General features: G+C 34.5%; 1 protein-coding gene across 4 annotated transcripts in view; it reads left to right on the forward strand.

Moving 5' to 3' along the window:
• Positions 1-16060, forward strand: part of MCTP1 (multiple C2 domains, transmembrane 1) — a 409939-nt gene that overhangs the window by 214232 nt on the left and 179647 nt on the right. For all 4 annotated transcript variants that reach the window (XM_011989444.1, XM_011989446.1, XM_011989445.1 and 1 more), the window contains 5 exons: positions 6796-6898; positions 8633-8735; positions 9086-9187; positions 9568-9642; positions 11626-11745. In XM_011989444.1, the coding sequence (XP_011844834.1) occupies positions 6796-6898; positions 8633-8735; positions 9086-9187; positions 9568-9642; positions 11626-11745 (503 nt within the window). The remainder of the gene's footprint in view (positions 1-6795; positions 6899-8632; positions 8736-9085; positions 9188-9567; positions 9643-11625; positions 11746-16060) is intronic.

Genomic DNA, 16060 nt, shown 5'->3' on the forward strand with positions numbered 1-16060 from the left:
TTATTCTTCTGTCATTAATTTTGAGCTTCCCAACATTTATCAATATGGTTCAATTCCAAGACTCAAAAATGCATCCAGTTACACACAATTCTGTAAATATTATTTTTCAGATAGTTCTAGATCCCAGAGGAATTAAATTTATATTTACATTGAGCTTTATCTATTTCCATTACCTTCGGGTCTCAAGGTGTGGTTCAGGAACCTCTGGGGACCCTCAAGACCCGTTCAGAGATCTCTGAAGCCAAAACTATCTTCATAATAATACTAAGATATTATTTGCCTTTTTTATTCTCATTCTTTCATGAGTATACAATGGAGTTTTCCAAGGGCTACATAATCTTTGATTATTCCAATGTTAACAGGTCATGGATTTATTATTTCTAGTGAATTAATAAATATTTTTAATGTTCTCATTCCTAACATGGTAAATTTTAATAGATATAGCCCACATAAAAACTCTCTGAGATCCTTAATAATTTTTAAGAGTTCCTAAGATCAAAATGTTTAAGAATTATTGCTGTTAGACAATGATTATCAATTAGGAGGAGGGTAGTATTGCCCCAATGGGTGTTTTGAAGATTTTTGAGGGAATTTTAGTTGCCATAATGACTGGGGAGCATACTGGTGTTTGGTAACTGGGGTTGCGGATGCTACATATCCTACATGATGTAAATTTACATAATGAAAATTTAATCCTGAATTTAAATATAGATATTGCTATACATTTAAAATCTGTTTCATGATTGTCTAAGCCTAGATTGCATCCTGAAATACATAGTAGTATTGATTCAAGCCTTGCAAATGGCTGCCATTTCACACAGTATACACCAAAGACCTTAAGATGGTGTCCAAGGCACTTAATTACCTTATTCCCCATTACTTTTCTGACATCTTTTACTCACCTTCCCGTTGCACATCCTGCCCCAGTATCAGAGGCCTCAAGCACACCAGGCTTTTGGTCTAGCTCTTTCTCTACCTGAATCACTTTTCTCCAGAAGTGTTTCTCTACTTTTGTCCACTTTTCTACTTGGCTACTCCTTTACCCGCTTCAGTTCTTTGCTCAGACCTCACTTTCTTAATGAGGCCGATTCAGACCACCCCAATTAAATCTATCAGCAGTGCCCATCCTCTACCCTCTCCAAACCCCTTTTCCTACTCTATTTTTTTCTGTTTTTGTTTTGTTTTGTTTTGTTTTGTTTTTTTATTAACACATATCACTCTCTAATATACAATATATCTAGTAACTTTGTTTGGTATTTATTCTCTTTCTCCCCCATTCCCACTGTAAGTAAATTCGAAGACAGTGGACACATTTCCCTTTTCTGTTTGTATGGCCTGGCACATAATAGGCACTCAATAAATATTTGTTGAATAAATCAAGGTATGATTTTATTGTAAACAACTTTCTATTTAGTCGTCCTTTATAATACAGTTCTGGTATTATATTAAAATTTGAAATTGTGTGTCAGTCAGTTTTATTCCAGGATAGTAAAGAGGACATTACAAAATCTTCAATATGAAAAAAAAGTATTTGATCTAGTAGGTTGAAAGCCACAACTCTAGGGTGTCAATTTTCTTGCCATAATGAAATCTGCTTCATGACTCAGTGAGAAAAGAGAAGGCTTATTATTATTATTCAGTCCCAGAATCAGACCCAGTGGGGACCTAGTTAAGAGTGTGAGTTAATGTAATTCTACCAATCAGATGTTTAAAATATGTTTAGGTCAGTTGATGGAAAAGGATAAGGTCAAAGCCCCATCTCCAGTGATAAAAGGAGGATGGAAGATGTCTTCAACATATGCTGCTTTCTGTTCTGATGGACCCTATGGAATTCCCCTCAACTATAACATTATTATATGTTATGATTGAAATTCCAGTTTCTATAAGGGATAGATGGCAACCTTGATTATATTTTTTAAAAGATGAAAATAGTCATTTCAAACTGTGGCAACTGAGAAAATTAAGTGAAAGAACTTAATTTGTGCAAAGTAGGTGCAAAATAAAAGGCCCCCATGGGTCTGAATTGCTTTCCATGCTATTGAAAGCCTTCTGTGTTTTCAGACATGGCAACAAAGAGGTGGTCACTGGGTCCTCATACACACACATTTTTATAACACATCACATCCAGCAAACTGTGCTCCTTGTCAGCAGCAAAATGACCCTGGACAAAGCCCACCACTGATGGATCAGGATTAACTCTCTATTGCGGGAGCAAGAATATCATTCAGTATCTTTTGAGTCACTTTAATGCTCAAACCAGTAGTTTGCACAAACTGAAGTCATCCACTTGCCCACAAAACAGGTAGCAAGTGAGCAGGGGCGGTACAGACTTTCCCACATTCTTTATCAATATGTCAGTGTTGTGACCTCAAAGAGCAAGGACTAAGAGTGATAGAGAATTAGCCAGTCAGTGCACCCCATTTAATCCTTGGTGCTGTTTTGAAGATTGCCAGAAAAGACGCCCATTGGAGACAATTCTGATGTTTGTTTTATTGTTGTAGGAATGGCTTTTCACCCCTGAAAAAGGATTGGGACAATAGAATATATGCTTTAAATTCTGTTACAGATTCTGTTTTATGAGTTAGGGTAAAAGAGTCTCTCAAATGTTAATTCTCCTGGGAGATTTTTTTAAAAAAATAAAGACCCATAGGAAAAAATAGCCCTTAGTATTTAACTAGATTATGGATAAAAGTATGAGTCTTAATGTAATATTTTTATGTATCTAGTTATAGTAGTTAGGTAACACATATCTAGGTTTTTGTATTATAGAGACTATTAAAGGAATATACAAATACATTTAAGCGAAAAATTCCTCATCATAAAATGTCAGCCTACTTTTTATGTCATTGTCCTTCGCTTTTAAAAGCACTGTGATAGAGCTGTACAATCACCATAGATCACCAGAGTCATAGCCGCTGGAAAACTCTTTGCTTCCTTTCCCTCTTTATGTTCTAGAGTTATAGAATGGCATGCCTCCTTCTTATTGCTCCTGTTGCACCCTTCACTTACCTTTATTACGGCCCTTACAATTCTGCATCATAATTGTGTATTTACATGTCTATCGTGTCCTCTAAACTGTGCATGCCTTGAGAGCTGGACTATGTCTTAATCATACTTATAATTCTGGGGTGAGCAGAGCAACCACTCAATAAGTAATGAATGCTTCAAAAAGCATTCCTATTTCTCTCTAGAAAATTGTCAACATGGAAAATTGCCATGTCCTCAAGGAACGCTGATTTCCTTCCTAGCTTTCATGGCGATTAAAGCAATCAATCCCACAGCCCCTGCCCTCAACCAGCACTGTCACCATTTCTATTTTCTATCTGAACCAAATTCTCCAGTTTCTAGCATTGCTAAGGAGAGGGATTGACTCTTTTTAGCCAAAATAATGGGGCTTCAAGAAAAGTCAGTTGAAACCCACAGGTCTGCTTTAGTCTTGTGACAAAAATGAGTCAGAGGGAGACAATAGATTATATAATCTGTGTTCTCATATATTTAGGCTCTCAGAAATTATCAGAAACAAAATATTCTTCAACTTTGGATGCTGCCTTCATTCTTTGCCCTTCTAGCCACACGGTATTGAATAAAAACATTACAGAGGGCTGCTTCGTATCACTGTCTGGAACTTTGCAGAATATAGTGCACTTTAGAGACATCAACTTCATCCTAGAGTCAACCCCACAACCCAGGTACTCTCAGCAAGCAGAGCAGCCTATCAGAGGGCCTAAATGGAATGATAAAAGGATGAAAGGAAGGAATAATTAAGGAGATAATTAATGGTTAGTTCCATCACTAGTATTTCTCTGATTGGTTTTGTTTGTTTAAGTGGCAGATAATCAAGGCTGTAAAATTTAGGTCTGAAAAAGCAGTCATTTAAAGGATTATTTAGCAAACTAGATAAGCATACTAACTATATGTAGTCACTTTTTAAAAATACAACTGTAGTCCGTGCTTTTTAGTGGTAAGTTTACAGAATTTGATGTTGTATATTTACTATTATTTTGGTTGAAATTGCTGTTAATTTTTAATTGCCCTTGAATCATGCAGTGACAGAAGGATACTTCCTAAATAAGTCAAACATAACATAGTGTGGAAAGACCTGATGTTGGCATCCATTACTGATAACTGTAAAAAGATACCTTTTTAAAAGAAAAAGAATAGAAAGTAAAGATAAAATTGCCTGCTCTCTCCTTAACCTAAACTTAGCCTGTTTGTCAGATTCTAGAAATATCTAGTCTGAGCACCTTGCTGAATGCTTATTCTCCTTGGTGGGGGGGGGGGGGGGAGGGGGAAAAAATGATCGCCTAAGATCAATGAATTGTTTTTCACCATCAAATAATAATATGAGGGTATATTAGATGATTAAATATTGACATCTGCAAATCCTGTTGATTCTCCCTTCAAAATATATCCAGAATCTAACCTCATTCCACCACCTAGATTATTGCAATTGCCTCCTAACTCTTCTTCCTACCCCTCCATTGTCCTTTCTCTACCTTATTTTCCAAACAGCAGCTATCAGAGCATGTCACTGCTCTTATCAAACCCCTCAAAACCTCCCCACTTAAAGAGAGTTAAAACCAGGTTTTTTCAGAGACCTGCCACTGCCGCTCTCTCCAGACCTCTCTGTGTCACCTACTACTGCCCTTCCAACCCCCTGCCTGCCTGATCTCCCCAAAACATTCCCCCAGCCACACTGGCTTCCTGTATATTCCTGGAAATGCCTGGCCCAGCCACTTCTCTGGTTTTTCCAGCCAGTTCCTCTGGGTCACCCAAGGCTCACCTCCTTCATTTCTTTGCCTGCATGTCACTGTCTTAGCACAACTTTCTCTGCAGCCCTTTTAAAAATTGCACATACATACCAACACTCCCTATTACCTTTCCCATCTTTATTTTTCCCCATAGTATTTATCACCTTCTAAGATACTATGAAATGTATTTATTGTCTGTCTTCTTCTTCAATGTAAACTCCATGAAGCCAGGGATTTTTTTAAAATTGTTTAATTCACTGCCGTTTCCCCAACAAATAGAACACTGCCTGCTACATGGTAAGTAATAAATATTTGTTAGTTGATTGACCCGACAGTGAAAACATTACCCAGCTTTTCCTATGCGTGTGACCTACTAACTACCTAAGATGTGGCACGGTTATTTTGAAAAGTGTTGCCTAGTATCTTACATTTAACTGTATTTGGAAAACTGTTTGAATCTGCCTGTTTATGCTTATGTCTGAATTCTATGGGAGAAAATAAAGTTGTTGATGTGCCAAATAAAACCTATTGCAGTGTGTTTTAAGGAACAAAATATTCTTTTCTGATCACTATCTTCCATGGAGTGTGTGAGCTGAAAGTGAGGGTGGTAACTTGTAGGCAAGAGGATGAAGACGATTGGAGGAAAAAAGATAATACAGATCCCTAGCCAGAAGTGCCATTTTCACCAGACCTTTAAGACTTCCAGTTCTCTATTCTTTATTTAAAATTATTCCCAAGACCCAAAATTGAGAAGACTACCATGATGTTAAATTATGCAATTATCCTGGGATATATGAGGCCACTGAACTAACACGCACATATTAAATCTCTTTTTTAATATAAAGTTAATAAATTAAAGGTGAGTCAAAGTTTGTACAGCTCATTTTAAGAATTGCAATATGGAAAGTAAATACACTGCTGTATGGGAATACATAGCTTATCTGTCACTGATAGCTAATGAATTCCTTCCCATTAAAATTTAATTGAAAATCTTCAATGATATTTAAGCTTTTGCAGAAGTGTAAACTACTGTGACTACAATTCACAATGCATTTAAAACAATTATTCTTTATCATTAAAGTTAATAATATGCACATTAACCTCTTATGTAGTCTAAATCAATATTGTAGTTTAAAAGATATGACCTCTGGACAGCTTTGTCTAAATATTGATTTCATTGTCATTTGTATAAGGTATCAAACAAATTACATGCTGCACTAATATCATTAATGCTTCCCCCATAGAGCCTCTGACTTTATGGGTTCTTATAATACAGGGCATAACATTACAAAAATATTGAGAACTTCACAAAATATAATTGCCGAAAGGATGAGATTTGAGTATGGCAGGACAGAGTTGTTATAAACAGATGATAACTTCCAAATCCTTTATTTTCAGTGAACAGAAAAAAAAAAAATACTGCTCTTTAACATGCATATTGATTGTTGATGTTTAGTTTCAAATGGTAGATTTTTTTTCTGCCTCAGAGGGTCTAATTTACCTTCTTGTGATGTCATAGATATCTCAGAAGAAAGTAACTCAATCTTAGTTCAATTAAAATATTATAATTTTGCAATATAGTAGTTTTTCCAAAATAAACTTGATTAGAAATTCCTGTTAATAGTGAATCAGATGAGTTGAAAAAATATATGCCTTAGAGTAAAGGGGCTGAAATTTTCAAATGGCTTTTACAGATTTCTATAAAAACTGATTTAGGGATGGACATGCATCACATTCTCCATCATAATTGCCAGTTATAGAATTATTTTTGCTTTTAAAAATTGCGAATTGAAGTGCCAGCTATATAATTTTGTCTCTTTTACTTTTTTCAGGCTCTAAATTGCTATGAATCATAACAATTGCTAACATCAACCAGTTACATCTAACTCTATTTTGATGGTGGTTTCTTTTTTTAATTTTTAAAATTGTACTTCACTTTTTTGTTTACTATAAAACTTTTTGCAAAAGAGATATGCTGTGATCTTGACACTGTGAACTGTGGGTGCTAGCTACACTAAAAATATTTACCAAAAATCTCTTGTAGGAAAAAGCGACCCATTTTGTGTGGTAGAGCTGAACAATGATAGACTGCTAACACATACTGTCTACAAAAATCTCAATCCTGAGTGGAACAAAGTCTTCACATTGTAAGTAGGCATTTCTTTGGGCTCTGATTCCAAAATTGTGTTAAATTTGATTTATTTTTGAGGGTTTAAAAAAAAATGTGTGTGTTTATTCTTAACTGATTCACAACTCAATGCATCTGGCCTGCCTTTGCTAACAACAATGAATTTTCCTCCTACCTTCCTGAAAGTGAAACCTGGGGGAAAGGGTATGGCATTTTTCTTTGTTTTCATAGACATTTTTTAAAACTGTGCTTTTTGCATGATTTGGCTATGGATTTTGCTTCCATTAACTGAATCACCATACCGCTTCTTCCTTTTATACTTTCTATTGAAATTCTTCCCAATTGCATTGACACCAAGGAAGACAAAGCTCTATTTGTTCCTTTGCTGAAATCAGCAAACAATCCAGTCTTGAATTCGGCAGATGCTTTAGTTTTGGTTCTTTTCATTTTAGCACAATGAGAATATTAAGTATTGTCCTAGATACCAAAATATCCTTTGAGTTAATTTTCCTTTTGTTTTAGGAAGTTTGTAAACCTTTTCAGTCATACACTGTAAAAGCTGCCAATGCTACACTTATAGTAACTCCTAAGTTCGGTTTTTTAAACGGAGCTTTTGAAATGAACTCTGAACAAAGGAAAATTCTCCAAACAGAAGTACTTCTTTAAAGTTTTCTAACATAATTCTATTTTTTTGTATATGAAAAACTGTGAAATTCTTCATCAATTTATTATGTCTCTGCTTAAGAGCCAGTAACCAATAAGCTTTAACTGTCTGACCAATTTATTTTTAAGGAATTCCACATTTTTACAAGAGATAAAAGCCTGGTCAGGAGACTTGTACTCCTAAGAAGATTGCGGAGAGTGTTTTTCTCCAGAATGCATAATTGAATGAATAGGTTTGATTATTATCAAAGCCATTAATTGATTGTGCCCTGATAAAGCCTCTCCTTACATATGGTTGCAATTTTTCAGTAATGAATATATGCACTTTATTGTTTTCTCTTATTTATGTTTTCTTGGTAAACAGTTTGATCAAAGAATAAATGTTGTCAACAATTTGCACTTATTTTCCAGAAACAAAAATATGAAGAGCTCACGCAGTCGTTTATTAACATATGTTGTCTTTGGAATATAATGGAACACTGCTTAATTTCTAAATTCCAGGGTGGTACAATAACTATATGTTACATTTTTTCCATTCTGTTTTCTGTGCTTCTTAATTTTTACTATAAATCTAACAGAAACTAAGTCAATGATTTGGTGAGGGCTATAAACAAATAAATAATAGGAGATGTCCTATTATTATAAAAAAGAATAATTACATAAAATATACTGTAACTCTTGCTGATATCAAACCTGGTGGTGTTTTATGTAGGGTTAATGGGAAGGTATGAATTGTGATAATTAGAAGAAGGAAAAGTCTAAAAACTACCAGTGCTACTTCTTGATTTTTTAAATAACTTACTCTGTGCCCAGTGCCCATTCAGATGGGAAATTATATTTCATTAAAAAATGATAACTTGAAATTACAATGGTGTTTAAAGTTACAGATAATAGAACCATCACTATAGTTGACTTAGGTGCATTATGGGAAATTCTGTCAGATACCAAGCTACCTTGTGTATGTCTGTATGCAAATAGCATGCTTACAAACACACATAAAATCAGCTGGAGCTATCTATATTTTCAAAACTATTCTTGTTCTTGCTCCCACTGATGAAATCTTTTTTTCTTACATATATTTATTATGCAGCAACATTAAAGATATCCATTCAGTTCTTGAAGTGACAGTTTATGATGAAGATCGGGATCGAAGTGCTGACTTTCTGGGCAAAGTTGCTATACCATTGCTGTCTGTAAGTTTTATTCACCTGACACACTGTTCTGTGTTGCTTTTGCTCACGAAAAAAAAAAAAAAAGAAAGAAAGAAAAGAAAACTCTCAGCTCTGTGTCTGTCATTTCTCAACCAAGGTCTGTAATAAGAACACTAAAAATTTTAACATACTCAATTCACGGCCATGTTGAATCCCATGATAGTTAATTTTTCCTGACAGACTTGATCCTGGTAATGAACAGGTACTTGTCAGAATTGCCACAGTTGTTTTGGGTTCTCTGTCAGTTTCAGCAGCTGGGGGTCAAAGGTCACTGAGGGAGTGTATTCAGTGGAGACCGCGAGACAGACGGCTGTCATGTCCTTTTCCCGCAGATTCAAAATGGTGAACAGAAAGCCTACGTCTTGAAAAACAAGCAGCTGACAGGGCCAACAAAGGGGGTCATCTATCTTGAAATAGATGTGATTTTTAATGCTGTAAGTCTTAACTTTGGCTTTTTTGTACTGCTAAAGAGTTCAGTTTCATGAAAGCTTTTGTTCCTGATTTGTAGAGAATTTCTGTCATTCCTCATTTTCTCTAAACCTTGATGTATCCTGGAGAATACGCTTCTGCCACTGCCTGGCACACCCACACTTTCTGTTATAGTTGGCGAATGCTGCTGCGGTTGTGTTCTGGCCGCTGTCTGCCGGCATAAGAAAGGGAAGCGCATGCATGTGCAACTGTATACATTTATATTTTATGAGCACAGCAGCCAGGACTTTGAAACTTTAGAAATTATTGCAAATTGAACTGCGTGAAAAACTTGTAAACATTTGTAATATATTAATCCATAACAGACACATATGTTGATGTATAGGTGAAAGCCAGCTTACGAACATTAATACCCAAAGAACAGAAGTACATTGAAGAGGAAAACAGACTCTCTAAACAGGTAAAAAGCAAGAAAAGATTAATCCCTCTGGGAAGACCTGATTATATCTGTAAAACATCTAAGTAAATTCAAATAAACTTTAAAGGTATGGAGGGGGGAAGACTGGAATTTTTGATCATCTACTTATTGAAAATGGCGCTTTTTTTTTTCATTCTTTCTGATTCTTTCTTCCTTCCTTTCTTTAAAAGATCAAACAAGGACAATACCAAACTAATAAATTGGATGGGGGTGGTCATAAAGGAAAGGGGATACTGTAGGTGATGCATTTAATGGATATGTATTCATGCGTTAGCAAAAGTGATCATTTTGAACATAAAATGCAATTTGATTGCCATGGAATGTGTAAATGAGAACACCAAAAGCTGAGGTTCAAATATACGTCCAGACCACCCACAGGTATGATGCAGGTGTGTGTAAAGCGAGCCCAGCATAAGCTCTTCCCTCTAATCCAGATGCGAGGAGGCTCCATCTTCTAAGGGAAACCTTCCTACTAATTAGATTTTAACTATGATCTTTCAGAAGTAAACTTTTATTGTTTTTAGCTAAGAAAGTCAGAATCAGGAAATCGATTTTTCTATCATGAAGGGAATTTAAATTGAGCTTGATATCTATTGCTTATAATTTTAAATTAGACTTAATATCAAGTTTTTAAAAAGTGCTAAACCACCCCTTTTAAAAACGTTTACATCTGATTCAAGGAGCTAAACTAAAATGTATTTGTTACAGCTAAAAAGTTTGCTGAACATATTTGTGCCTTGAAATATTTAATAATTTTTGTAATATTAGATGTGTAAATATTTTTACTTTTAATCTAATAAATTCAGCAAAACAATGGAGTATTTGGTTGTTTAAAGGAAGTATTTGAGTTACAAATGCAATGTCTAAGTAGAAATGTAAATAACATTTTACCACAATTATACATAAAAGTAATAAAAGTAGTTCTTAATGTAAGGTGATGGGGCAAAGAAGGAAAACTAATAGATAGACCCTACTTTGCCAGCAAGGAATTTCAATTTTAGCAACTTGTTAAAACTGGCATGCACATACATGTACCTATATTTACACAATTTTTTGTGTATGACCTCAGTAAACTTTACATAGCTACTTCTTTAAAATATTAGATCAGTGTTGAAGTATATTGGGAAGTAGCAAAATGTTAATTTGCAGACATATAATTGTTCTAACTATTAATATAGCTGTGGTAATTTTTTGAACCATCAAATTCTACATGGGCTATTCTTTTTTACAGTCGTAGTCATGCCTTAATTTTAAATTTTAATTTCTAATTATATCAATTTTCATATGTTTGTTTTAATAAGAAATTTTATAAAGCACTTGGTTACCATACATTTTTCCCTACTTGCAAAATTATGAGAAAATATAGGTTAAATTTTTTGTGGGAGAGTTACAGATATAGATAGATAGAAGATAGATAGATAGATAGATAGATAGATAGATAGATAGATAGATAGATAGAAAGATAGATAATATGATAGTAAGAATGGGAGGAGTTCTACTAAAATGGTGAAAACATTTTGTTGTCTATAAGAATTCTGGATAGGTTTTTCTATAAGACCCTAAATAAAAACATTCCAACTTCACTTTGAAATATCTTAAAATTAAACCATTTGATGAATCTTAAAACTACAATAAGATTTAAGAGTTTAAAATTAATAAAGGTGCATAGTATGTAAGTAGCAAAAAGAAATTTTAGTCTGTTAGAATTTTATTTTCTTGTGAGCAAAGGTAGTCCAACCTACATGTTAACATTATTTTAAAAATTGTATTTAGTTAAGAAAGCAGTTCTTTTCACTTTCTCAGAAATAAATTCTTTAACTTGCGAGCCAAATTGTTTGGTATGTTCTTGTAACTTTATTAACTTTCTGAATCCTTTTTAAGTCACAATAAGCTTGAAGAATTTTGCAGTATATCTGATGGTTTTTAGTCTTGCAAATTATAATAATATTTTCATTTTCCTTACAGCTGCTACTAAGAAACTTTATCAGAATGAAACGTTGTGTCATGGTGCTGGTAAATGCTGCATACTACGTTAATAGTTGCTTTGATTGGGATTCACCCCCAAGGAGTCTCGCTGCTTTTGTGGTATGATCATACTGTATTACTTACATTGTTATTCATTAAATTCAGTAATCAGAGCTGCATGTTTCTGTGGCTATAGTAACAGTTATGTTGATGTGGCCATTTTAAAACTCCTATTTTAAGACTTGACTGGACAGATTTGCCGTGGGCAGGAACCTGATGGATTGTACAAGGTCTGAGTCTAAGAATACATTTTCCCCCCTCAGATTTCCGGAACGCAAGACATCTCAGCCAATGTATCATTTTCTCTGTGACAGTTAAAAAGTAAAATTTTACATATTGCATAATTCCAAACCCCAATAGGACAGCCAAGGAAAGTCCTCCATGTGAAAAATAATAATAGTAATAATCTCGACCATTCTCAATTTGATTTTATTTGTTCTGTAGTTATTTTTTTTTCAAGATATGAAAATCATTGGTAGTAGAATGCTGCCAGTGCTACTTGGTAATGCTTTAACATGCGATTCAATTGGAAGTGGATGTGACCTATTTAAGAGATGTTTTATTATTTCTGAGATTTCTAGCTTTTAAAAAGTCACTAGTGAGAATTCGATAGATCCAAAGAGTCCTTTAATATGTTCATCTTGTGGCCTTTTACTTTGATTATTTAAAAACTGCTGATGAGACCAACTGGCAGAGCTAGAATATCCAAAAGAATACTTTGCTCTGAGCTTTAGCTGGGATTTTCTTCTCTCACATTATTTTGGTTTATTCAGGATTTCAGTTTGAAGTTTAAGTAGAGTGGTTCTTTTGAAATCCTTTATTTTATTTTCATGTTTGTTCGAATATGAGTACCTTATGCTTCCTTATAGTTGCCAGTTTAGCAGAATACAACTTTATTATGGGGGCTTGCAAGAAGAGCCATAATTATAGTAACAAATCAACATTTTAGTATTACCATTCAAATGAGTGTATGCACATCTGTTTAGTACTTTGAGCTCTGTCTTCCTCTCAGGCCTTGTATGGGACTTTCATTAATGTCTGAGCACATGGAACAAAGAGTGTGTATGTCCTTTTGTGTTGTAAGTTACCAGAAAGTTAGGCAGCCTGCTTCCCATAGACATGTTGTTGTCTCCCTAAAGAAAGAGATTGTCATTGTCGTTAAGTTTTAGAAAAAAAAAAATCTCTCTCTCTCTGTCTCTCTCAATATTCTTTTTGTAGCTCTTTCTCATAATAAATATATTGTGGTACTATTAAGCAAACTTTATTCTGATTCTTCCCTAGCCAGGAGGTACTTTGACATTGATGAGAAAAAATGATATTGAGTTTCTATGTCTGTTTTGGACTATTACTTCCAGGTTCTATGGGGTCATATAACAGATGCAAAAAAAAAATTCTCCTGTAAAGATCATGCTGCCATTTTTGATTCACTCCTTCCAAAATCATTCCTCACAGCTGTTTGTAAAATTTGAAAGCACAGAAATGTAGATAATTGTATTATTTGTTCAGCAACATTCATTTTGAACACTTTAGCATTACAGTGTATTGTGTAAGTCTTCATAAACTTCTGACTTCTGGAGGTCACTTGAGTAAAATGAAATTCAAGATGGCAGCTTTTTTTTTTTTTGCAATTTCCTTTTGATTCTAAAAAAAAACACCTCAAGCACTGGAATTCTGACCAACTTATGTACATTTACATGATATTACTTGAGTGATTTGACTGTAAGGGGGTCAAATTTCACTGGAGAAGAAATGTAATAGTATTTGTCTTAGCTGGTAGTCAGTGTCTGATGGATTCAGTCCTATGAAACACAAGCTGAATGCAAGAGGCTTGAAAAAAAAAAAAAAAAGAGGGAATCAGGCATAGTAAAGGTGGGAAAGGGCCTGCTGACACGGATGGTGAAAAAAGAGAACGTGAACTACAATGTGAACACACAGTAAGAGTACTTTGGAGAAGAACCCAAAATTTTACCTGTATTTCACTGGAAAAAAAGAAGCTCTGAATCACATTCTATTGAATGTGATTAAAACAACTAATAACAAAACCAAATGTCATTTATTAGACCTGCACTGGGAGTTCTATGAGAATGGGAACCCTGCCTTTTTAGCCTAGTACTCCAGCATCACCTGCACAGTATCTAGCACTTAGTAAGCTCCCAGTATAAATAGCTGACAAAATCAGTTGACCAATCTATGAACCAATCAGTTAAGCTGAAATCTTTTCTTATATGGAAAGCTCATTCTTCAATGATGCCAGATAAATAAGGGTTTGCTCTAATGAAGCTAGTTATTAAATCATGATAAACATAGCTTAGTACTATTGTAGCACATTTTCCTGGAGTTTCCATTTATATTCTAAACTACTTTATAATTCCTTATCAATCATTTATTCTAACCTCTGATTAAGTTCTAATATAAAAATATCCTTCCACAATAATGACAAAAACAACCACTAATATTTGTTAAGTACTTATTATGTGTCAAGGAACTGTTCTACATGCTTTAGCGAATTTAATATTCCCAACAACCTTATGACGTAGATAGTGTTAGTTTTCCAATATACAGAAGGAAGAAACTGAGGCACAGAAAGGTTAAGTAGCTTGCCCAAGGCCACACAGCAGATATTATTTCCTTTCTAAAAGAGTTTTTAAAATACATATACCTTGTAATTTTAATATCACAGCAGTTCTGAACAAAAACTACTTGGGATATTCATTCATCTTATAGATATTAAGTTATATATTTAAAATTAGGCCAGTTTATTGAAAAGAACAGCTTTCCATTAGGAGAAGGGTATGAACAGCACCCCGTTGTTACAAACACATTGTTTCCATCATGCCCTGTTGATAGATCATGTGTCTATTATCATAATATCAGTTCCACTTGGCCCACTTTTTTATAAATGCCACCGCCTCACAGAGCACAGGCATTTCTATCATTATGTGGCTTGGTTTTAGGCCCAAGTCAGTAAACTTTATAATGTTTAAGTGCCTTTTTTCTATTCTATTTTAACTTTTCTTTTCTAATTTACTGTCCAAAAATAAATGTAGAATAATGAAATAAAAGTAAAAAACAATCTTTTTTTTTCTTTTAATCCCTATGCCAATTAAAGTAGAGAGAATAAGAAATGTAGGCTTAGGACAGTTCCAGCTTCTTTAACACTACCTCTATGCCACGGGGAAGAGTCAAAGCCAGCTGATGGTATTAGAGACAGGCATTGGTCTGGAAGGTGATGGATAAAATATAAGCAGACACGTTTCCGGGCGTGAGCTTATTTTGTGTGCAATGCGTTTGGTTTTAAAATTTTACTGTGAATATTGTCTGCCTAAGAATGAACACAGACATGTGTGGTACAGAAGGCACTGCTCGTCTTTGGGAATCATCTATTGTAGACATGGAAATGTCTCATAAATTGGGCCTAATTTTCATCAGGCTCTTGACCAGACATTTGTGTTCTTGTGGATGTCAGTGGGTGCAACATGGGGGAAGAAAGAGTGCACATTTTCTCTTTCTTTTCAGTACTGTCATTTCTCACTGTAATGAGCACAAAAATAATTGGACAACTGAGCTATCAGTAAAAGGACACACTTCAGTGTGCGTCAAAGAATTATTTTACAGGACAAACTTTAATCTTTAAATGTGATTGTAGATAATTTGTGGTACCATCTGTCCATTTGGAATTGTTTTAGCCTTTTCTGTCGTTATACAGTAAGTGCTGCTGTGTTTAACATTAACATTTGATATTTTACACATTTAATTTCTGTTCTGCTGTGTGGTCCTTGGGGAACGGAGCGCTAGTGCTACATGAGAGAGACAAAGTATTGATCAGTTAACATTTCAGCTACATTTATGTATGTCGCAAAATTAATGAAAATGCCAGACAAAAATGTCAGAGTGCACAAAAAGGTAGAATTTAAATTTGGTACTTTAATGAAAAGTCTTAAGATGTGCATTATCAAAAATGTCCTCTTGCCTTTAAAGTACAATTCCTAACAGAATAACTAAAGGGAGACACATATTTTACTTAGAGGAACAATGAACATGAATTATGAAGGGATGTCAACTCCTCAAAGTACCTTGTGTTCCAAAAACGGCATGTTTGAATGTTTAACTGTTAGTCATAAAATACATTTCTTTCTGTTCATTTCTGGAGGGCTACTGACTTCAGTCCTCTGTCCTGAGCAGCCTACGAGGCAGGTTTCCTACTGAGATTCTCTCCCTAGGTTTTCCTTGGTATTCATGTGTTCCTTTTGTGTCAAAACCAAGAATTCCCTCTACAGCAATTCATCGAAACTACTCTGGTTCATTATTTGTTTTTTTTTTTTTCTGGGTCCTTTTCAAATGCCTAGTTTTCCTTTGCTTCCAGATAATTTGTGCT

The sequence above is a fragment of the Mandrillus leucophaeus genome, unplaced genomic scaffold, assembly GCF_000951045.1.
Source record: "Mandrillus leucophaeus isolate KB7577 unplaced genomic scaffold, Mleu.le_1.0 Scaffold353, whole genome shotgun sequence".
Taxonomy (NCBI): Eukaryota; Metazoa; Chordata; class Mammalia; order Primates; family Cercopithecidae; genus Mandrillus; species Mandrillus leucophaeus.